General features: G+C 49.0%; 6 protein-coding genes and 1 non-coding gene across 7 annotated transcripts; 4 read left to right on the top strand and 3 right to left on the bottom strand.

The window, feature by feature from the left end:
- Positions 1–261: 261 nt before the first annotated feature.
- Positions 262–4,282, top strand: F4807DRAFT_457061 (pre-mRNA-splicing factor rse-1; the record flags this gene model as incomplete). The annotated part of the gene is made up of 4 exons (XM_048000982.1): positions 262–505; positions 673–2,752; positions 2,918–4,202; positions 4,256–4,282. 4 exons carry the CDS (start codon positions 262–264, stop codon positions 4,280–4,282), a joined length of 3,636 nt encoding a protein of 1,211 aa, XP_047857496.1.
- A 202-nt stretch (positions 4,283–4,484) lies between these two features.
- On the bottom strand, positions 4,485–5,539 carry F4807DRAFT_307050 (uncharacterized protein). The gene is made up of 2 exons (XM_047994997.1): positions 5,298–5,539; positions 4,485–5,223 (listed from the first exon to the last, which is right to left on the bottom strand). Exons 1-2 carry the CDS (start codon positions 5,454–5,456, stop codon positions 4,561–4,563), a joined length of 822 nt encoding a protein of 273 aa, XP_047857497.1. The 5' UTR covers positions 5,457–5,539; the 3' UTR covers positions 4,485–4,560.
- A 313-nt stretch (positions 5,540–5,852) lies between these two features.
- Positions 5,853–11,088, top strand: F4807DRAFT_307069 (uncharacterized protein). Its single transcript, XM_047994998.1, has one exon. It carries the CDS (start codon positions 6,260–6,262, stop codon positions 10,544–10,546), a length of 4,287 nt encoding a protein of 1,428 aa, XP_047857498.1. The 5' UTR covers positions 5,853–6,259; the 3' UTR covers positions 10,547–11,088.
- Positions 11,089–11,492: 404 nt separating this feature from the next.
- F4807DRAFT_t30 lies at positions 11,493–11,597 on the bottom strand. Its single transcript has one exon. It is a non-coding gene; the product is annotated as a tRNA-Ile (tRNA).
- Positions 11,598–12,389: 792 nt separating this feature from the next.
- Positions 12,390–14,988, top strand: F4807DRAFT_307082 (uncharacterized protein). Its single transcript, XM_047994999.1, has 2 exons — positions 12,390–13,063; positions 13,143–14,988. The coding sequence occupies exons 1-2, from the start codon at positions 12,550–12,552 to the stop codon at positions 14,729–14,731; spliced, it is 2,103 nt and encodes a 700-aa protein (XP_047857499.1). The 5' UTR covers positions 12,390–12,549; the 3' UTR covers positions 14,732–14,988.
- F4807DRAFT_307090 (putative death-receptor fusion protein-domain-containing protein) lies at positions 14,988–20,752 on the bottom strand. The gene is made up of 9 exons (XM_047995000.1): positions 20,399–20,752; positions 19,509–20,341; positions 18,460–19,447; positions 18,169–18,399; positions 17,871–18,108; positions 17,513–17,817; positions 16,957–17,459; positions 16,165–16,907; positions 14,988–16,099 (listed from the first exon to the last, which is right to left on the bottom strand). The coding sequence occupies exons 1-9, from the start codon at positions 20,494–20,496 to the stop codon at positions 15,245–15,247; spliced, it is 4,794 nt and encodes a 1,597-aa protein (XP_047857500.1). The 5' UTR covers positions 20,497–20,752; the 3' UTR covers positions 14,988–15,244.
- A 386-nt stretch (positions 20,753–21,138) lies between these two features.
- F4807DRAFT_412406 (Tim17-domain-containing protein) lies at positions 21,139–22,674 on the top strand. Its single transcript, XM_047996777.1, has 2 exons — positions 21,139–21,982; positions 22,031–22,674. Exons 1-2 carry the CDS (start codon positions 21,335–21,337, stop codon positions 22,085–22,087), a joined length of 705 nt encoding a protein of 234 aa, XP_047857501.1. The 5' UTR covers positions 21,139–21,334; the 3' UTR covers positions 22,088–22,674.
- Positions 22,675–23,812: the final 1,138 nt, after the last annotated feature.

Here is a 23,812-nt window from a genome sequence, read left to right on the forward strand (position 1 = left end):
GACGGATAAAGATTGATCCCTCATAGTGCCCCACAGGAGCTTTCGACGTCCAATGAGAGTGCAAGATTACAACGAACCAAACGCTTGGAAGGTGCTTTCTCCAATCAGCACAGAGCTCCATCAATCTTAACAAAAACTTTTGGAGCTCTAGCTTCTTCATACGCGACGATACAACACTCACAATCAACCTCTCGAAAATAACAAGAAAGAGATAGAGGAATTGGAAGAGTCGCGCAGGCTTCCTGCACACTCGCTGCGAAGATGGCGACTACTTCTAATATGTTTCTCTACTCGCTTACCATCCAACCTCCCACGACAATAACTCAAGCCCTCCTTGGCCAGTTTTCTGGTACTAGAGAACAACAAATCGTCACAGCCTCGGGTTCTCGACTCACTTTACTCCGTCCAGAACCATCCCAAGGGAAGGTTATCACCCTTCTCTCTCACGATGTCTTCGGCATTATAAGATCCATAGCCTCCTTTCGTCTGGCGGGAAGCAATAAGGGTAAGTTCTGCATACAACCCTACTTGTGAAGCTTCACTTAGTGATTTTGAAGCTCGGTCACTAGAACACTAGAATCGTTCGGGCTGCCGCCTTGATACACGGTGCGACGTCCAGGCACTTATGGGATTATCATACATCTAGAATTTGGCTGATCATTTTGTTAATAGATTATATTATACTTGCCACCGATTCGGGCCGTATTGCTATAGTCGAGTACATACCGCAGCAGAATCGATTCAAAAGGCAAAAGCTGGAGACATTCGGAAAGTCGGGTGTGCGCCGAGTCGTCCCAGGCCAGTACCTAGCTTGCGATCCTAAAGGCCGTGCCTGTCTCATCGCGTCGATTGAGAAGAACAAATTAGTCTACGTCCTAAACCGCAATGCTCAAGCAGAGCTTACTATTTCTTCGCCCCTGGAGGCGCATAAACCGGGAACAGTCGTTCTATCAATGGTGTCTTTGGATGTTGGCTATGCGAATCCAGTATTTGCAGCGCTCGAAGTCGATTACTCGGAGGTAGACCAAGATCCAACAGGGCAAGCTGTTACGGAGGTCGAGACCCAGCTTGTGTACTATGAGCTAGATCTTGGTCTGAACCACGTCGTCAGAAAATGGCATGAACCAGTCGACCCTACGGCCTCGATACTTTTTCAAGTTCCCGGAGGCAATGATGGACCTAGTGGTGTTCTAGTATGCGGAGAGGAGAATATCACGTACAGACACTCTAACCAGGAGGCATTTCGGGTGCCAATCCCAAGACGGAAGGGCGCGACAGAAGATCCCCAGAGGAAGCGCTCGATTGTATCAGGTGTCATGCACAAACTGAAAGGGAGTGCTGGCGCATTCTTCTTTCTTCTCCAGACGGAAGACGGTGATTTGTTTAAGGTCACCATCGACATGGCTCAAGATGACGACGAGAAACCGACTGGAGAAGTGCGTAGGCTCAAAATCAAGTATTTTGACACCGTCCCAGTCTCTACAAATCTCTGCATTTTAAAGAGCGGTTTCTTGTTTGTTGCTAGTGAGTTCGGGAACCATCATTTCTACCAGTTTGAAAAGCTAGGTGACGATGACAACGAGTTGGAATTCAGTAGTGATGACTTCCCAACTGACCCTCAGGCATCATACAATCCTGTCTACTTCTACCCCAGACCGGCGGAAAATCTGAGTCTGGTTGAGAGCATCGACTCGATGAATCCCCTAGTTGATTGTAAGGTCGCGAATCTCACTGGCGAAGACGCGCCGCAAATCTACTCTCTCTGTGGAAATGGTGCGCGAAGTACGTTTAGGACCCTAAAGCACGGCCTAGAAGTCAATGAAATAGTTGCCTCGGAACTTCCTGGAGTTCCATCTGCCGTCTGGACTACGAAGCTCAACCGATCTGACCAGTATGATGCGTACATTGTGCTTTCTTTCAGCAACGGCACTTTGGTACTCAGCATTGGCGAAACTGTTGAAGAGGTGACTGATACCGGATTCCTTTCAACGGTCCCAACACTCGCCGTTCAACAACTCGGTGATGATGGCCTTCTCCAAGTTCACCCTAAGGGCATCCGACATATCATAAATGGGCGCGTGAATGAATGGGAAGCGCCTACTCATCGATCCATTGTTGCGGCTTCTACTAATGAGCGCCAAGTTGCGGTTGCTCTAAGTTCAGGTGAAATTGTTTACTTTGAGATGGCTGATGATGGGTCATTGGCCGAATATGATGAAAAGAAGGAGATGTTCGGAACTGTCACCTGCTTAAGTTTAGGTGAAGTTCCGGAAGGTCGTTTACGAAGCTCATTCCTGGCCGTTGGATGTGATGACTGCACAGTCCGAATCCTAAGTCTGGATCTCGAATCCACACTTGAGAGTAAATCTGTGCAGGCTCTGACTGCAGCTCCGTCTGCATTGTCCATCATGGCTATGGAAGACTCATCATTCGGTGGTTCAACCTTATATCTCCACATTGGTCTGCATTCAGGCGTCTATCTGCGAACTGTCCTAGATGAGGTGACCGGAGAACTCACCGATACCCGCCAAAAGTTTCTCGGGCCTAAGGCCGTACGCCTTTTCCAGACCTCCGTGGAGGGTAGTACCTGTGTCCTAGCCCTTAGTTCCAGGACTTGGTTAGGCTATTCGGATCCTATCACGAAGGGCTTCATGATGACGCCACTAGACTATAGTGATCTGGAGTGGGGATGGAATTTCAGCAGTGAACAGTGTGAAGAAGGTATGGTGGGAATTCAGGGCCAGAATCTCAAGTAAGTGAACTCTCTAAATCTGTCTGATTTGAAGAATGATGAAAAAAGGATCCGATGCCATGGCTATGAGGTCTTTACGCATATACCAATTGTTCCTACTGAACTTCAAATACTTCCCATTTAAACTCGAGCAGTGTGGAAAAGATGGGATGCTAATAACAACAGGATTTTCTCCATAGATCGCTTAGGGGACACGCTACTACAACAGTCGATACCACTTACATACACTCCTAGACGCCTTGCCAAACACCCTGAACAACCCTACTTTTACACTATTGAGGCTGACAACAACACATTGCCACCCGAATTGCGTGCTCAACTACTTGCCGATCCGGCCGTCGTTAATGGCGATGCAGCCGTGTTGCCACCTGAGGAGTTCGGGTATCCTAGGGGACGAGGTCGATGGGCGTCTTGTATCAGTGTCGTAGATCCGCTGGTGGAGAAGCGAGTTCTACAAACATTAGAACTGAGCGATAACGAGGCCGCTGTCAGTATGGCTACAGTTTCCTTCGCAAGCCAAGACAACGAGACGTTCCTTGTAGTTGGTACCGGAAAAGACATGATCCTCAGCCCCCGCCAGTTCAGCGCGGGATTCATACATGTCTACAGGTTCCGTGATAACGGCAAGGAGATCGAATTTATTCATAAGACCAAGGTGGAAGAACCCCCGATGGCGCTGGTTCAATTCCAAGGCCGTCTACTGGCAGGAATCGGCAAGACTCTCCGTGTTTACGATCTCGGACTTCGGCAGCTTCTTCGAAAGTCGCAAGCTGATGTCGCTCCTCAACTTATCGTTTCATTACAAACCCAAGGCAGCCGCATTATCGTCGGTGATGTGCAGCAAGGAGTTACATATGTCGTCTACAAGTACGAAAGCAACAAGCTAATTCCGTTTGCCGATGATACCGTACCCCGTTGGACAATCTGCACGGCTATGGTGGACTACGAATCTGTTGCTGGTGGAGACAAATTTGGAAACATTTGGATCGTGCGATGTCCGCAGAAGGCAAGCGAAGAAGCGGACGAGGACGGAACTGGTGCGCATCTACAACACGCCAGAGAATATCTGCATGGTTCCAACCATCGCGTGAGTCTCATGTCACATTTTTTCACCCAAGATGTTCCCACCAGTATAAGCAAAACGAATCTCGTCGTAGGTGGACAAGACGTACTTCTCTGGAGCGGAATACAAGGCACCATCGGCGTCTTTATCCCGTTTCTTAGTCGAGAAGATGCGGATTTCTTCCAGAGCCTCGAATCGCATATGCGATCGGAGGATCCGCCCCTTGCCGGACGAGATCATCTAATATACAGGGGCTACTATGCTCCTGTTAAAGGTGTCATTGATGGGGATCTGTGTGAAAGGTTCACATTGCTCCCTAGCGATAAAAAGCAGATGATCGCAGGAGAGTTAGATCGCTCAGTCCGTGAAATTGAGCGGAAAATATCTGTAAGTGAAGCCTTAGACCTCTTGAACTTGGAATATTGGGCTGACATGATTAGGATGTACGAACTCGATCGGCATTTTGATGAAAGGTTTGGTAACGGCGCATGGAGTAGAATGGAGTCACCCATCATTATTATATCTGCAGAGAGATTCCCTCGGATCCCGATACCAAGACACAATATTAAAATGGTCAGTGTAAATGTCCATTGAAACTAAGCCTCTCGTGGGTTTTCTATGAATACCTTGGTGCCCCCTAGATGCGAAATATGCACATGTGATACCTACTTATATGTACAATCCAAAGAGGCCAAACCCCCAAGTCTACTTGGACAACATTTACAATCAGTTGATGAATTCTCTATTACCTATGTCCTCTCCAAAATGCACTTCTACTGTTTGCACGTTTAGCAACTCCTTTGCCTCTTTTTGCTGCTTCAACGGGGTGCGCTCGTTCCCACGCCTCATCCGCAAAGAATGCCTCGGTTGCCATTTCAAGGTCATATGCAGCCTGCTCTAGATAGAGGACGGCAACGTCGTATTCGTGGACTTTGCACGCCACCATCCAACGTCGTATCTTGGATTTCCGAGCTTCCTCTTCTTCACCCTCGATCGGCCGCGGTGACAGGCTCACGCCCCCTTTGTAATATTCCCCGGGTATTATCACGGTCCGTCGACCTAGAATGAGGTGGTCACTTGTTATGTTGTTCGCGCGTCGAAGGGCGGATGCGGGGACACCGTAACGAAGGGATAATGAGGCAATGGAATCGTGTGCGTGGTCTAGGAAGTGCAAGGTATCCTCCGCCGGCTCGGAAGAGTCGAGCGGGACAGACTTCTCATCTAACGGGTCTGGGGTCATTTGGTTTACGGGAGGCATGTAAGGTGGCGGGGCTGCCGAATCGGCTTTGGAGGAACTAGTTGCGATCGAGGATTCGTACGAAGGGGGATCTTTCAAGCCTTGGGGGAGACTCGTGTCTGTTATTGAGATCTGGCAGTAGGGGCAGTAGGTGTTGAAGCGAGGGTTGGTCTGTTCGCGACGGTCAGTTGACCCCATAAACTAACTCATGGCCCTCATGAATATTCGACCAACGCTTGACGCACATTACGACAGTGTCCGCATATTACTCTTCGACAGCACTCTAACTCGCGATCTTGAGGTAGAGGCTTCTCCGAGATGCTATATCGAGGGACTTTGCTAAGGAGAGTTGCACAGGTGCAGCAAGACTCGACGGGCGCGAACTTGAACTTGGACACAGTCATGTTTAGGAAACCGGAGGGAGGTTAATAATATAGAAGGATGTATACAATATTTATGCAATGCTAGTTGATTAAGTAGGTATATGTTATAAATGTCCCAAGGGTTAGTAAAGACAACGGTAAATAATATAAGAGAATGTCAATTGTTATACAAAATATCTAACCAACCTTATAATTGATAATTGTAACTGTTAGCCGTCTCGGAATTAGACGAAGGTGGCGTGCCTCGAAGGCGCATCAGGGTTCCGTCCCATCCCATGACGTCTTAGTTATCGATAAGATAAGGAAGGTCTTAAGTTCCAACGAGCAGGGTTTGAAGCTAGAGCTCAGATAGGTTAGCTTGGTCCCGTCTGGTCCTGTTAGTTGCAAGTAATGGGCTTAATTTACAGCGCCGTTGCATCGCCTTTGACGTTTCTGATGTCAGCGCTTTGTATGGATCCTAATCTCCTATCTGTTAAATGTCCCAGGCTGCCATGTTGCTAGCCAATTCTACACATCTTTCCTTGTGAAGCTCGGCATGGCGTGCCTCAGAGTCTCAGACTAGAAGGCGTATAGAGCTAACACGAGTTTTTACATGTACGACAGCGCAGTCGTATGACAATTGGACGAAACAACATCGGTCAAGCGACGAAAGGTGCGTCGGCTGAGCAAGTCGAGTCGAGTATCAAGCTTGAACTTACAGTTAAACAAACACGCTACGAACGAAATCAACAGGATTCTTTACGATTTTATGATCATTGTCCATACTTTATTGAAACCTTTAATCGATACTCTAATGCAATAATAACGCCAAATCTTTAGCCCTCATGTCATCAGAAAAAATGGCCACCGCTGCTCCTGCGGCGGCGGCACCAACCACCACGACACCTCCCTCGGTCAAACATAAGAACCCTTCAGTTCCGGTCGTCCTCCATGAAGCAGGGCTCGATTCGCCCTCATTCAGATCTTCCGCCCTATATTTTTCCGAACAAGTAGATTCTATCGAACGGTGGCTAGAGAGCTACGTAAGGACGACCGCGAAGCTATCTCATGACTTGTTAGGGCTAGAGGAGACTATCCATACTTACCTAGCCAAGATCATCCCGCCTCCTTATATCAACAATGTAGACAACGACTATGCCGCCCTGGCGCTTAAGAGGTTCAGTGAGGGCTCGAGGGAATGGTGGATGCAGATCCTGGGCGCTGCAAAGCAAATGGATTCAATGTCGGTCGAGCCGATTCGGAATTTCCTCCACGGTGACTTGAGAAATTTCAAAGAAGCTAGGAGGACATTAGAGCAAACACAGAAGGCCTTCGACACCACCCTGGCTCGCTACGTGAGCCAGTCCAAGACAAAAGAGCCCTCGTCGTTACGTGAAGACGCTTTTGCCGTATACGAAACCCGGAAGGCCTACCTAAAGGCCTCCATGGATTTCTGCTTCTATGCGCCCCAGTTCCGAATCAACCTCGACAAGCTAATCGTGCAAGTATCTTACGATCTCTGGCGCGAGATGAAGAAGTCGCGGGATGCCGCAGGAAGCTTCGGAAAATACGGCCACGAGATGGATCGGGTGAGGGGATGGGCAAAGGAAATGGAACTATCCGAGCCTACGTTCAGACGGCAGTTACAGTTAGCACGCAGTGACATTGGGGAGAGCGCGTTGGCAGCGGTCAAGCCATCGCGGGAGATCGAAGACTATAGCGCATCAACCGTCCCATTCTTGGGGTCCAAAGGCCCCTTGAACGTCACCGCTGCCGGACAATCCGCAGCGATTATGGAAAAGCAGGGTTGGCTATATTTGCGGACGATAACTGGCAAGCCTTCCAGAACCAGTTGGACTCGAAGATGGTACTATTGTAGGGACGGTATCTTCGGTTGGCTTGTCAACAGTCCTCAGGGTGTCTTGCAGGGTGACGAGATCGGTGTTCTTCTCTGCAATGTGAAACCTTCCGTTGCAGAAGAACGTCGGTTCTGTTTCGAGGTCAAGACCAAGAATCAGACACTGCTACTGCAGGCCGAAACCCAAGCTCAGCTGATGGAATGGCTCGAGGTATTCGAAGTCGCAAAGAAGAAGGCTTTTGAAGCTAGCGTCAGCAGGGATAATTCATCTTTACCAGGTGGCGTCGATCCGGCCTTCTCTATAACGCCTCCTTCGCTTCCAGAATTCTCAGCGAAAGCGTTGGATGCGCAGATCGAGGACGGAGCCAACGCCGACCGGGTTGGGTCTCTCGCAGTCCCTGCACCCGAAGCTGGATTAATACCAAGACCGAGCTTTGACCTTACAACAGCCCCTCCTAAACGATCTGTTACGTCCTTGGCTCGCGAGGAAGGCGAAAGTAGTCGGGAACATGCTGCAAGGATTATGCAGAAACTCGACCTTCATAGGAGAGCTTTCACTTCAGGTTTGGATACGGGACCTGTGCCACCACCTGGGTCAAGCGCAGGAATTGCTGGTCTCATATCTGCTAGCCACGGCTTGTTGCCAGCATATACCGGAGCAGGTTCCAAGCTTTCGCAGCCAATGCCGGGCCCAGAAGCACAACCCGGCAGTCTTGCGCCACCCACTTTAGCGAAGCCACCGGCAACGACCAGTCTTAGTAAGACAGTCGTTGTTTATAGTGGGGATAGAGTATTTAAATCGAGTTCTTCACAGAATTTGCCGACTGCTATCTTAGCCAATTATTGGGGAAGCAATGCTTGGGGTCGAGAATACTCCAGAGCCAGCCGGAGTGATGTGGAACTTGAAGATCCGTTTGGGCCTAACTCGCCTACTATCAAGATGGTTCCGGTCGGCGAGGGTGAAGAGGCTAGGAGCCCATCTTCGCATAAGAAAGCTATCAGTATGGATGCTAGGATGAACCAGGCGAAGGCTGCTCAACCTGCTGCGGAGAAACCGCCCCCAGAATCCTTCCCGCCCAACTATCCCATAGAACTAAAGACGAACTCGGCCCAGTTCCGTCTCCTTTTCCCGAACGTACCATTGGATGAGAAGTTGGTCCTCGTCTTTCGCGCTTCCTGGATTAGTAATTCAGAAGACGATCCTACTATACCTACGATGGCTGGCAACGGACGAGTCTACGTCACCTCGGATAATATGTACTTCTACGGCCATCAGATGGATCTTGTTGTGACGTATACGATTAGCCTCGACACTATCTCAGAGGTGACAGCTGCCCCTGGCAGAGACTGCGATTTCATTTTCCTTCACCTGAACCAGGGTACAGATGTCATCGGATACACCCGGGTTACAATCAAGACTTTCCTCGAGGATCTTGATCTTCTACATGCGCGTTTAAACCTTCTAGTCGATGACCTGCAAGCCGAAGAACCTATGGATGTACCTGAACTCATCAGCGCTCTCATCGATCTAGAGAAAGGAGGACCAGACAGAAAAAGTCCAAGTATGGACAGCTGGGAGGAAATCTCAGAACATACCCCTCTTGACGATGGCACCGCGGCGGGTAGAGCAGTTAGTCCTAGAAACCATGATAAAGCCTACGAGTCACGCCGCAAGAGTTCACGGAAGCCACCTCCAAAGTTCCAAATTCCGACTCACCCAGTAATCTACGAACCTGAAGGCATGCAAAGGAAGTGCGCGGAGCGGAATTTCGAAATCAGCGCCAAAGCCTGTTTCCACGTCTTATTTGGAGACAAAAGTTTCATCTTTCCCAAGCTCTATTTTGAGACCAGGGCTCAGCATGTCACTCAGAGTCCTTGGAAGCTGAACGATGCAGGGAACATGCAGAGACAGTTTAGTTTTAGTATCAACTATACCACGAGATTAGGCCGCACGAAAGCAGAGGAGCACACGGACGAACAGACAATCGAATTATTCAGCGATCATGTCACCTACGTCGTTACTCACACCAAAACACCGTGGCATCTTCCTCACGCCCACGGTTTTAAATTGGTGTCTAAGATAGTCATTACCCACGTTGCCAAGTCGAAATGCAAGCTCGCCATATTCACAAAAGTCGTGTGGACAAAACCACCTGCCCTCGCCAAGAATCTAGTCGAGCAGCAAGCTCTAGACGACGCCACCCAAAGCGCCGAAGACCTCGCCGAACTCGCGACCGATCAGGTACGGAAGCTCGGCCACCACAGCCGCACGAAGCGAGCGATCCAAGTCTACGGAAACGTCGGACAGCAGACACAGGCGCTAGTGTTCACACCCAACGAAGCGGACATGGCCAAGAAGACACAAATCAACCCGCGCACACTCAGCCAGATGCTCCTCGAAACGCTTCGTTCGTTCGCGGACAGCGTGGCGAGCTCGCTGATGATGTGGACGTTCGCGGCAATCAAGAAGCTCTGGGACGTGATCACGGCGCAGTACATTATTTTGGGGTTGCTCGCCTTCAGCATGTTCACCAACGTCGTTTTCTCGGGCCAAGGCGCGTCGACGTGGTGGAGCGAGCGGAGCGCCGTCAATTACATGAACCGCATCGGCGTCGGCCCGAACGTGGTGATGAGCAAGGCGATCTACATCGCGGACCTCGACGAGGCGGCGCGCGGCTCGGCGGGTTTGCAAGCGTGGCCCGAAGACAGCTACTGCTACTCGACGTTCCGGTCGATCGCGAACGGCACGGACGCGGACGCGCCGAGCGAGCAGGCGGGCGCGGCGCTGGCGTGGAGCTCGAGCCGCGCGACGGCGAGGAGGCTCAGGCAGACTCGGCAGAAGCTGGGCAGCTACCGGCACGACCTCATCGTGGCGATGCGCACGGTCAACAGCGTGGAGCGCGAGGTCATGCACGCGGAGTGGGAGAATTGGTTGCTCGACGAGAACCACCGCTGCGAGCAAGTCGAGGCGGCGCTCGCGAGGTGGGATGACGAGGGCGCCGCCGGCGCGGAGAGGGGCGGGATTAGGGGGTGGATGACGAGGGATGGGGTTGCGGGGGGGCAGCAGCAGCAGCAGGAGGTTATTAAGGGGAAGAAAGGAGGTGTTGCTGGGGAGAAGGAGAAGGAGGAGAAAGAGAGGGAGAGGGATGAGGCGAAGAGGAGGAACTTGCAGATTTGGCACGAGGAGTACTGCGGTAGCTGTAAGGCCGATCGCGAGGCGCTGATCCGGGAGAGGGAGCGGGAGAGTTTGGGGGCTGGTATGGTTGCTTGGTAGATGTGATGTGGTGTGGGGTGGTGTCGTGTGGCGGAGGTGAAGATTTGTAAGGGGGGAGTGGAAGTGGGAAGTAGAAAAGCGAGAAAGAAAAGAAAAGAAAAGAGGCAAATATAAGATTCAAAGACGAATCAGGAGAGTAAAGGAGAGGAAACAAAACAAAAATGTGTATAAGCATAAGGTCGCTGCGAGCTCCTCACGGGGCGAGGGAGGTGGGTATACATACATACACACAGCATAGCTGATAGAAAAGAGAGGGAAGGAAAAGGTTGTACCATATGTATGAAGCAAGCATTAGGTTCAAGTATATTGTCTAGTAGTACTTACTAAGTAGGTACCTAGTAGGGGATAAATATGATTGTAATAGGAATGAATACCCGGTTACCTACCTAGTAGCTTTGTTAGTGTGTATGTTTTCAAGATCAGTCGTGCTATAGGACTTCGAGACGTGATAGAGGTCGCACGTATTCATACCTCTTAGGTACCTACTTAGGTACTTAGAGATGTCTAAAGAGTCTTTCTTATGGATAGAACATGATTAGATATGTCATTACGCAGTCCTATTAACGCTCACCAGAATTATTCAAGTCATCTATCCAAAGAATGCCAAGGAGAAACTACAGGTTATCGCGCAAGTGTCACGTGAGCACCACAGGGTCCAACAGCGCCCTTTATCTCACCATCGGGCTGCATTCACACCCGCGCGTTGCTGTAAAAAGCGATGTATGAAGGGGGAACGCTATTGTTCTCTATCTATATACCAGTGCAGCCCTAAATCACAGAACAGGATAACCTACCATATACTGTTAAAAAGTTCGGAAACATCTGCAAAAAGATTTTTACTCTTTACTCCTTTTATGGCTATCAAACCATTACCAGGCAATATTTCTAATTAATTGATAAAGTGCACTTATTCGAGAGGATTGTAAAAAGCAAGAGAAAAAGAAACTGGTCCCAGAGAGGCTTGAACTCTCGGCCTTCGCATTACTTAACATTTCCTATGTGAGATAGGATAATATTAGTACGACGCTCTGACCAACTGAGCTATGGGACCCTTCGAGGTTCTTTCGCAGTAGAGTACTGCATGTCGAAATTATTTCTGTGACTGCTTATATACTAACTAACTAGCTAACTTGAATGGGATGTGGTCGGCTAGTTTCGGGTAAGGCTTAGGGTTAGTAAGATATAAGCAACACGACAGAAACTTGGGCAAATATACATGAGGCGAGATGAATAATAATAGCTCGAATTCATATACTGATCTTAGGACAAGGCTTTGATGATCCACATATCCCGGTAGCCGTAAGGGATGATATTGCAAGCGCCTCTTACATCAATAGTATGCCCATATCTCACTTTAAGACAACTCGAATTGCTGTAGAGTCATCAATTACTTGCATTTGTAACTTGTGGCACAGGCTTGATAGAGGCCTGTAATGATTCAACTGTTCATTCCAATCGGGCTGAGCCTCGGCAACACGGGCAACTTTCAGCTCCGTTGCAGAGTGGGGAGATGTGATTCTTATCGCACGTGGCTATCCCTGTTAATGGCAACGTATGCACTTAGGAGAGTAGCACGGACGGTTAGAACGGCGTTTGCTCGTGTAACAGTGAATCGGGGACAAGTCTGGATAGGTGCAAATGTGACGTCAAGGATATTCTATCAGAGTATTAAACCCAAGTAAAGAAAACAAAGGAAAGGCCAAGATAATTACTGTAACTCCCGAAATACACACACTAATTCCCACCTAAACCTCGTGATTTTTTGGTCCCTCGATCTTTTGCTGCCTACTTCCCAACCTCCTAACTCAGCTAATTCCTTCTACTCCTATGGTGTATCATTATCTTCGTTCCTAATAGTGCCCCGCGCACAGTTTGGGTGCCTTCAGTTCGTTTCCTTTCTCGTCCACTGCTCCTCAGACCACACCGCGTTCTTCTCTTATACCTCGACACCTACGAAAGGACCCTTGACGACGACTCACCTTGGTACCCAAGAGCAATCGACTATGCCGAGTGCTCACGAGGTCTTCAAAGCCCTTGCCCCTGTCAATTGGGACGATATCCCCCACGACAAGCTCGACACTTTCTTGGAGGAGATATTCAACGACGCGCAGTGTATCCTTGATTCTATCCCCGTCTCGTCCACATCCTCGCAGAAAGGAGGCAGGCCACGGTCAGCCACCGATTCGAATCTTCCCTCCCTGTCTAGTAGATCTTCGAAATCGTCGAACCGTGCGTCGGAATTGCGGAAGGACTGGAAAGAGGTCAAGGTCAATCCACGCGAGAACCCGCTAGGTCTAGACGTCTATAAACTCGCTGCGAAGGATGGAAAGGGTGCGTGGTTTGCGAGACGCAGCGTCCACGATATCCTTACCTTTGAAAAATGGAAGTTGGGCATGGAAAAAGAGCTCGACGAGAGCTTGAAGGTACAAGGAAAGCCCGGCGATGGGAGTATCAGAGGTATCGGGGCCGATAGAAAGGTTGTGAATCAGATTATTGAAGGCCGTGGCAAGATGCAAGGTAGGTCAACCGTTTTGCCGTCTAATCATCGGACAGAGCTCGTTTCTGAGGCACCGACCCAGCTAACCGTTTGAGCTAGTCTATCAACTATCGGCACAATTTCCAGGGCCAACAACGCCGCGGGACTTCATTACTTTATTGCTAAGTTCTGACTCAGCCATCGATGTCCCTGGCACGCCTAAACACTACATGCTCGTCTCAAAGCCGTGTGTTCATCCAGAATGTCCACCGCGCCAGGGCTATATTCGCGGCCAATATGAATCAGTCGAATTTATCCGTGAAGTCCGAGTTGAGAAATCTCTCCGCAAAACTCGGTCATCGATAGATCTACCTAATGACGAGTCCGCAGCATCAATACGAAATGCTGCAGAGAACCTCGGTAGACAGGCTTCTATTCGCTCAGCCCGGCAAGCAGCGGACTCGGCTTCCCCTACGAGAGATGGAGAGGGAAGGAGACGAGGTAGGACTATCGGATATGCAGATATCGGCGATGTCATAGAAAATGAGGAAGATTACGATACCATGGTCGAATGGATAATGGTTACCCGAAGCGATCCTGGCGGCAGTGTACCGCGATTCATGATCGAAAGAGGTACACCTCCCGGTATTGCCGGCGACGCCAACAAATTTGTCAAATGGATCTCGTCAAAGTCTATTCATGATTTCACCGAGTCCGACGATGAAGATACGAAGCTTAAGCAGGAGGCAGAGATGGCTGAAGAGCATACTTCTAAGAAATCAGCCTCGACAAATTCTACAGCGAATCTTACTAGGTCTCCCAGTGCTCCACTCCTATCAGCTGTCGACGAGAGAGTCGAAGCGGGTGACCCAGCCAATCCTACCGGATTTTATGGTATGATATCAAATGCCCTTAATTCCGCGGCCTCGGCGGCAGCCTCTCACATGCCTAACCCTTTTGTATCCGTTAACGACGACAACATGAGTTCTTCCGACCTTTCTGAATCTCTGGACGACGATGATGCGTCATCAACTCGCAGCTTTCATAGCCTGGAAGCTGAAGAAATAGAAGGAAACGACGGCTCGTCATCTAAGCCAGAAGAAAGTTCGACCCAACTTACGCCGTCGGTCACAAATGGTGGCGCGGAATCCACGCGCTCCACCGACTCCCTTGCTCGCTCGACCGGGACATCACAACACGACAAGGAACTCAAAAAGCTCGAGGAACGCAAACGGAAGACAGAAGAAAAACTGCGGCGCGCACAGGAAAAAGCACTTGCGAAGCGGGGCAGTACATCGGACACCACCTCTTCCCAACGCGAAGAAGCAGCCCTACAGAAGCTTCGCGAGAAACACGAGCGCGAGATAGCCAAGCAGCAGGAGAAATATCAGCGAGAGGTAAAGAAGCTCGAGGCCAAGCGCAACAGCGAACAGAAGAAGGTCGAGGAACGCAGGAGAAAGACGTTAGAGAGAGAAGAGAAGAGCAATATGGCGATGGAGTTGGATAAGGTCCGGGCGGAGCGCGACATCGCGCGAAAGCAGATGGAGATCCTGAAGGAGCAGATCGGCGACCTCCAGACGCAGAACACGATGCTGGTCGCTAGGTTGGGCCGCGAGGGGATATCGCTGGACGGCGAGGGCTCGGCGGGGACTAGGACCCCGTCTCCTTTAAAGAGAGCTATGACGGACCAGACGCCCGTGAAGGCTTAAGATTGGGGTGGAATATGGGAAAGGGTGTAGGTTGGATGGGAGGTGCGTACATACTAGCAACGGGGACTGCAGATGAAGGTGGATGAACATACACGGGGGTTCCCGTATTTGATACGACAAGATGAAAAATGGACACAAACGCGCACGATACCATTGCGACGGAATGACTTGAACATGGCGCCGCCATACGAATTGCATTGATCGGGGAGGCCAGACCTTGAATTAGTAAAAAGGGGCTGAGCGCGAGCTCGTTACCTACTTAAGGTAGAGTTGGGTTGTCTGTCTTTGGATACTAGTAACGTACGAAAGGAACGAAAGGATGAGATTGACGAGGTCATGAAGTGTATCAATATCATTAGCATTGGCATAGAATAAAACACAAGTATATCGAGTCTATACGCATGTACCTAGATGAATGTGTTAAAGACGTAAGCAGAATCCAAGTAGATCTCGCCAACTCCAACCTCCTTCTCTTCATGTCATTTTTCTCAGACTCTTGTTTTACTCACTCACTCACTCAAACCCATCACCCATCCCAAGCAACAGCCCATGAACATCCGCCCTCCGGCCCTCGTCCCGGAACCCGCGCAGCGCCGCGCCTACCTCCGCGTTTCTTCCCGCTTTGGCGAGCGCAGCGCCGCCGACCAGAACCCGCGCGCAGATGGCGAAGACCTCGGGCTTCGACGTCCAGCCCAGCGGGCCGTCTCGTGGCTCCGACCGCGCGAGCCGAGTTAGCGTCTGCAGGCCTGCTAGGATCCATTGCGAGAGCGCGGTTTCCGCCGCCGAAGGCGAAGAAGAAGAGGAGGAGGAGGGGGACGGGAAGGAGGAAGGTGATGATGATGAAGGTGGTGTTGGTGGGCTGGGAAGGGAAGAGAATAGGTCGCTCCACCGCCGCGCCTCGCGGACCTCGTCTACGTACAGGTTCTGCTCTTCGATGACGAACAGCGAGTCGTCGAAGCGCATGGCTTCCGCGAGCTGTGCCGAGGCGGGGGTCCAGGATGAGAGGAGGAGGCTGGAGGTTGGGACGTTACCGCTGCTAGAAGAAGAGGTGCTAGGAGGGACGTTGTGGCCGGTCATGCGGCATGCGACGTACGCTTTGAACTCGTCGGCCGCGCCGTACCATGCGAGGAGTCGGCGTAGGAGCCGCCGGCCCGCTTCGACGGAGACGAGCCGTTGGTTCGAGAGTAGGGGTGCTGCGGCTAGGGCTGCGGCGGCGCGGACCTCGTCGTCGTCGTCGTTGAGAGAGTCGTAGAGGGCTAGGAGCCAGGGCAGATGTGCCACGTCGAGGGGATTATCCGGAGCGTCGAAGTTCAAGCTCGTGGAGAAAGAATGCATCGCTTGGGCGGCTGCGATGCGTGTGTCGAACGTCTGTGTAGAAATGAGTTTTTTATATTACGTATGGAAGGGAGAACTAGGAATATTGTTAGACTTACCCTATCCGCCATTCCGGCGTCGCCCATCATTACACCCCAAGACCGAACCCACGGCTCTAGACTATCCCAGGCTTCCCTTTCTTCTTGCGAGAGGGCAATTGCCAGTAACGGTCCACTTATGCGGATGATGGCGTCCGATAAACTTGGATTCATCGGTTTCCCAAGGAGATCTGCCCATAGCTGTTTTGTGGTCTTGTTCGGGGGAAGATGATTGGACCCTTCACTAGAGGTATCTCGCATTATCCCATCGAGAAGATCCGCAAGGTTCTCCAAGGCTATCGTGCGCGGCTCGGGGGCATCGGTCTCGAGGCATACTTGTATATATGCATCAACGAGGCCAGGTCGTGTTTCGTTGGACAGTGATGGACCAAGGGTAGATATGCTCTCTAGTATGGAACAGGTAACGTTCATATCGCCTTTCAGACTAGCTTTCAAAATATGTGCTATGACACGCCTTCCTTCTGTGCTAGGTCGTCGCAAAGCATGTTGAATCGCTGCTTCTCCGAGTCCGATATCTAGCAATGCTGATGGTGTTATGCCTGTGTCTGGCCGATCGCTAAGTGCGAAAACCTTGGGCATTAGATTATCGAACGACTCAATGGAAACGTCCACTCCCGACAGGTTCAGTCTAGTGATGAAGCTAATGACTTCAACATATACTACTCTTACTTCCGAGCATGCGTTGATGCGTCCGTCGGTTAATAGTCCCCCAAGGAGGTTCTGTACAGTTCGGATCTCATGACCTAAAAACTCTTAGTTCAGAATTGTAAAGGCATACTAAAATATACTCACCCGAAAGCTGGTCAGGCATCACCTCGGCGAGTCTCTCTAACAAGAACTTAAGCGTTAGAAGCACCCCGTGAAGCTTGTTTGCGGAGCTTCCACAGTTTTCTAGGAGGTTGCCAATGGATTCTGTCCAGCCTGGTTTTAAGAGAAAGGAGCACAAGGTGCGGGAAGCGATTTCTCTGACATGCCAAATGCGACTTCCTAGATACCATGCAATGATGCTATAAAGCTTGTCGCGAACTTCCTCCGGAGGTCCAGCTCGACGGATGATATCCAATGCTGGGAATACAGATTCCGCAGTTTGACTTCCCATCAGGACGCCTGTGGATTGCTGACCCATCTCTAGAAGGCTCACGAGCAGCTGTGGAAGAGCTTTAAACTTGTGATAAGAGATCTTGATGGTTCGCCCATCCCAACCTGCTTCGATAGACGATTTACTCTCACTTGTGCCAAAGAGGCAATCGATGAGACTTCGTAGAAGTAAAAGGCCACAGTTTCGGATTGCCCATCTGTTTATATTAGTTCAGGACTAACCATAAGATATTGATAATTATACACTTACACCTCAGATTTAAGGCTGTTTGCTGCTAATTGAAGGCAATCGGTGAGGTAGGGTTCTGCTCTTTTACTTAAAAACGAGCTCTTGAATACATCCTTTATACAATTCAAGGCGTGTACTTGGGGTAAGTTCGACCCATCCGTTTCTGACACGAGCGCTGGTTGGCCACCAATATCTTGTAGATTACGAATAACATCTTCGAAGGTTGGTCGTTCCGCATCAGAGGATAATATGCCGACGATGAGAGCTGGGATTCCTGCTGATCTTCGGGTCGTCGATGCTTGCGTATGAATGCAACTCAATGCCCCCTAATTGATATCTTAGCATATTCCCACATTTAGAAGTTATAAGTTTCACCAACCGTATACCACTCATCCAGGAGACTGGGCACGTCATCCGACTCGACCGGGAAATATTTCACAAGCTGACAACAGCTAGTGAACGTCTGGGATACAGTTGTAAACGCACCTCGATGTCGCAAATTTGATAGTTCATCAAATGTTAGTCTCCCAATCGCTTCAAAATTCTGCCTCGAAGGTGCAAGAAGTCCGTGTCCTCGGCTCTGACGGGCATTATTTGCAATTGTACGCATCAAGTTGCTACCAATGATTAAATATAATCCATACCGTACAAGAAATAACACGGTTTTGGAGTCTTACCTTGATTCATGAATCGCTCGGAAACTGTAACTAAGCAGGTCCTTGGTATCGAGTCCTTCGACTTCTTCGAGCTCCTCTGGGAGATGGCCCTCTGGAGAATCATCACAGAGGACGTGTCGCACAATCCGCCATATTTTCCGGCAACACGAAATAACACGGTCCTGCAAGCCTGCTAGTACCTTGAGGTCCGTCTCGGAGAACTTGACATGTGAGAGCGAGGCCCATATATAGCTTTGTGGGTCAGCAAATATTTATACCTGTAATCTATAAGGACTGGACTAAACTACTCACCGAAGAGACGCAAAGTTACCATGTATTGGAGCTTGAAGCACCGCGGTAGCCAAGTCTTTCTTAGCTGTAGAGAGCTTGCCTTCGAGTCTCCACAATACCTGAAAGGGAATTGCCAACTTTTGATCCGTATTTGTACTCCAGCGACACAGGAGCTCAAATGATCGAGCAGCACCATCGGAGTGATCGGCGCGAGCTGTCATCCGCGCAAGTTCATCTGCTTTACGGCAGAAGCTTCGAAGTTCTTCGATAGGCGTACTTCCTAGCCTAACTATCTGGCCTCCAAGACTAGAATCCGTACTTTCGAGTGAGAGCGACATCACCAGCAAAGCTGCGGTCTCTCTTACATCATCGAATGGGTCCATGATGAGATCCAAGACAGATCGGAACCATATTGTATCGACGAGCAGACTCCTTAACTCATAAGAAATATCCGCATTGTTTCCATGTGGTGTAAGTGACTGAATTATATACACCATCGCTTTCAATGCAGTGATATGTCTCTGGTAGGATGTGGTTGGAGCAAGTTCATCCTTGAGAAAGCCAACATACCAGGAAATGAAGTCTTCATGTCGGCGTAGCGTGGCACGAAGCTCTACAATTGTGACCTCTTGATGCTTCTGGAGTTGGCTGTCTTTGGATTCTGGTGATACTTTAGGAGTAATCTTGGTCGCACCTGTTTTGTTCATTTTCTTCGAGATTCGCTCGGTTTCGCGCTGTAGCGACTCAACCGTACTTTGGATTCGTTTGACCATATTTCGCGAATGACCCAAAACATCATAGCGCATCTTCGGGTCAGAATCCTCGTGGAAGGACGGTAGATGTTTTTTGAGTAGCTCTAGAGCTTCTGCAGTGTATGGCTTTGTCGTAGATGATGACGCTATTAGAATAGAGACGGCGGAGGACCGCGCCTCAAAAGAGTTATGGCATAAGACACTCTCAAGTATTTCCGCTCGAAGTTGAGAAGTTGATTGAGAGTTTTTCTCGGGCTCTTTAGATCTATTAGCCAGAAATCCTTCAGTTTTAGCTGTTTACCACGAACAACAACTTACCACGACCTGGGTCATCCACCACCCCGACCTTTTTCCCTGCTTCAAGCATAGCAAGCCATAGCATCGAATTGTGATCTAAGCCATTGCTGTCGTGACAATTGAGGGTCTGCAACGAATACAGACGTTGAAGATAAATTAAGGAGCCATTTCGATCTGCCTTGAATAACGGTACGAAGATGTAAAGTTTGATTGGCTCAAGATAATCCGTATTCATCTGCAGGGCCTTATATATGAACTCATGCCAGGATTCCGGGCTATGCCTAACATCTCTATCCTCAAACCAGGAATTAGTGAAGATTGTAACAAGAAGTTTTCCAGCTATGGAGCATATATGATGCAGCTCCATCCAAGTGAAAATTTTGGCGACGAAACTATCCCAGAGGCGGGTCTCATTTGAGGGAAGGTTGTTAATCTCTCTGTAAATCTCTAAGACACTGTATAAGTATACTAGTTTCTTCTGGATGAAGTGATCTAGAGCAGCGATAGCAGATTTTACCGATGGTCGAGACGACTGCTGTGTAATCGTTGATATGGTGTTATTCAATATAGTATCCCTGACGGACACACCAACCTCTGGTGCAGGGTTATTGGATATAAAAAATACGAGGAAATCGAGGACTAGCCTCATAGATCGGTGAGAATCTTGTTCATTCCATTCCATGAAAAAGTCGAAAAGCCTCAGAGCAGTACTCTCCGCGAAAGCAAAGTTTCTCAGCACGGGCTTAGAAGACCTTGAGCATTGCTCAACAAAGCCGTACAGTTTCCCACAAGTATTTCCTGAAGATTGCTTCGGCCTCGAAGCACATAGTATAAGTTCTTCGAAAACGGCTTGCCTAAAATATTTGTGTGAATATAAAATCAGTTGTGCCATTGAACTGGTCTGGACTCACCATAGTCGCAGTTCTTCAGGCTGTCCCTCGAGCCAGGAAACAGCATGCTTTGGATTGAAGTCAGTCTTGCCAACGCCTGCAAGTATTGAGGCTTCCATTTTGGTTTTAAGTAGACTCTTGGTTAATTAATAGTTTCCTTCCCCTTTTTATACCACCTTGGTTCTGAAGTACCCTCTTCTAGATTTACATGTCATTGGCTGCAGGCTAGAGGACTAAATGCAAGTGGATTCGCAGCCTCAGAGCCATATTCGATGACTAATATAGCATAGAAGTGTTCTAAGGTGGAAATGTACCCATAGACGTTGTCAAATGAAATATAAGCTGTGATGTCTTCCTGAGGTATAAGGTGTTGAATTTGGTACCTGATAAACCCCAATTCGTTTGATATTTCATTATGCAGTTAATGGGATGTAAAAGAAACCTTGAACCCTGTTATATATTCAATAATGAGATAGGTATCTCAGATAAGGATTATTTCAGCTTGGGAATTCGCATTATACTTTAACTATTATACCTGTCATATAGAAAATTCTTGGGCAAGATATGTTCCAATTCTAATGATTTATAAACAAATCAAACATGTCAAGGTTTTAAAAATCAAATTCCATTAACGAACAGGTGTATATCGAAATAGCAATAAGATTATACCGCATATAGTAATAATCTTTTAATGCAGTTGGAAAAAAACCCATTAAAGAATTTGAAGGTTCCAAGATCGTACCCTTATGACCGTGCACGGGCCACGCATCAATTTTCTACTCGTCTCTATCTACGCAATTGAAACTTTTTTTATCGGGGAAAGCTTCAATTATTTTCAACCACTACAAGAATCACGATCGCGCACCTTGTGAGAAGTGACGCGGCGACGAGCGCTCCTAGCCTAGCAATTTCTCTTTTGTTCTTCTATCTTACAAAATCAGAATTGCACCTAGCAGCATGTCAATTTGGGATGCGCTCACCGGACGAAAGTCCTCTCAACAATCATCGTCTTCAACGCCAAGCTCCGCCTCGACCTCCGCGCCAACCGACACCTTCACCCCAACTCCATTTAACCCACAAGATGCGCAAGGCGTAGAGTCTTTCTTAAAAAGCTCTGCCTTTGCCGACCCGTCTCTACTACATCCTTTAGCAGGCTTAGACAAGGAGGGCTTAGAGTACTTAAATCTAGAAGATTCCGCTCTGTCAGACCTCCCCGGCGCACAATCGGCGATCCCCTCCCGAGGCTTCAGCGACGACTTATGTTATGGAACCGGCATAACATATTTGACAGCACTGGCAATAGGAGGTGCATGGGGCCTTCAGGAAGGCCTTCGGAGATCGGCAGGCCAACCACCCAAATTACGTCTGAACTCGGTCCTTAATGCCGTAACACGGAGAGGCCCATTCTTAGGCAATTCTGCTGGCGTTGTTGCTATTACCTACAACTGTTTTAACTCGGGAATTGGCTATATCAGGGGGAAGCATGACTCTGCGAACACCATTGTGGCAGGTGGTCTAAGCGGTATGCTGTTCAAGAGTACACGGGGGCTTCGACCGATGTTGATATCAGGAGGTATTGTGGCTTCGGTGGCAGGCGCATGGGCGGTATGAAACCTGAACGGCACTTGAGCGATCACCACTAACTTGTATTAGGTTACCCGAAAAGTCATACTTGCCCCAGAGACCAGAGGGCATGAGCAGCACCTTTAAATCTAGCAACATCTGTTAAATGCTAGGCAAAATAATTCCCGACCTGAATAGGGAATTCGGGGATCGGGTACGATTATGTATGATACCACACTCGAGAACTTGGCCTTGTGCCGTACGACACTTCGATATAATTGGGTGAACAAAGTTGCCGAGTTAGGTGCGAAACGATAGACGATCTCTCCTCCGGCTGGACAAAGTGTATAAAATAGGCGGTCAAGTGCATAGAAAGCACCTACGGTGGTGGATTGGTAGGCGTTCGAGTCAACTACGGGCTGGAATTGAATTTTCAATTTTGAACAAGTCTTGGTTATTTCTCGTTGATGCGCTACGACATGTGGCATCGCCGGGCAGTGAGAGAGGGGTCTGTCACCACCTTGGTGTAGAAGTAGGGCTTATACTTGCACCATCAGGTGGGTATTTATCTTACCCCTATCCATCACAACCATGATGGTTGATTGCCTACTAGGTGAATAGACGTGAAAAGTACCTTGTACGGATTTACCTAGCAGGTGTCTGGGTACATAGTATGTTAAAATATTAATACACAGCGTCAACCTAATTACTTCCTCGGTTTAATTCTTTCGCCGCCAATGTTTCTTCAACTCGGAGATCAATTACTATTATTTAGCAGATACATTTCTTTTAGGTTCCTCTGCCCAACCCGAATACTAAATTATCAATGCGACAGCCTTGGCGAAAACCCCTAGACGACGATCCTAGACAAGAAATTTACTCTTATCGCCCACGCTCATGCAAGAAGTTGTATGCTCAAAAGCTAGAAACGAAACAAGATTTTCAACTCATCTTCCTTCACATGAAATTTCTCTTATCTAGGGTTGATGATAGTATCGGAACACCGACGAGGATGTTCGGCCAGGGCAACGGGTTCACTCACTAACGCGTTCGCGGGCATACAACCTAGTCAACACGATGGCTAGGCCAACTTGCAGTCAAGATAGCAGCTAACCTTTTCGATACTGGTGATATCTGGGCGATTACTACACCTATAGCGAAATTTCCGACCCCTGGCTTGATCTCGGGGCTTTTGTCCGGCTACCAAGATTATACGGTGAAGGCCTTCCCTCAGACCCCAACTTCGTTAACACCTGCACCTATTAGGTAGGTAGGTAGGTAGGTCGTCTAAGTCTTCCGAGATTATGTCTGTTTAATCTCGATAATCCATCGCATACATAGCTAATTAGTTTGACTAGGAACAATCAACAGCCCCATACGGAGTCGAGACCCTAGACAGACATACCCGTAGGTCCAGCAAGCACATATCATGCCCAGCTTCTTGGGCCGGAGTCTATCATAAGGCAGCAGGTCTAAAAGACGACAAACAGTTGCGTCAAGGCAGTGCCCGAGGACACAAACAAACAGAACACCGAAGTCGTACACAACAACTTCCGCTGCAGAGGCGGTCTATCTTCGTTTCATCAGATCGCTTGGGCATCAAGCCCATCTTTCTAGGATGTTTGGGTCATGTGTCTTGGGGATTACGCTGATGGCGGTGCTTGGTTTGTAGTCGTACACTTGGGAATATAGGTTGGTTTGGAGGAATCCATGTGTCACAGACCAAATGTTATGAGTGCGTTGTCTTCGGGCACAGTCCGCCACCTCTTTCCTAGGGTTCTTGTTCTATGGGTAGGTAGGCGATGAGATGATTGTCCGAATGCTGGAAAGGTCGTTACAAAACTAACGTCTCTTTCCGTGCGACAAGATTGA

Source organism: Annulohypoxylon truncatum (genome assembly GCF_022578515.1).
Source record: "Annulohypoxylon truncatum strain CBS 140777 unplaced genomic scaffold F4807scaffold_5, whole genome shotgun sequence".
NCBI lineage: Eukaryota > Fungi > Ascomycota > Sordariomycetes > Xylariales > Hypoxylaceae > Annulohypoxylon > Annulohypoxylon truncatum.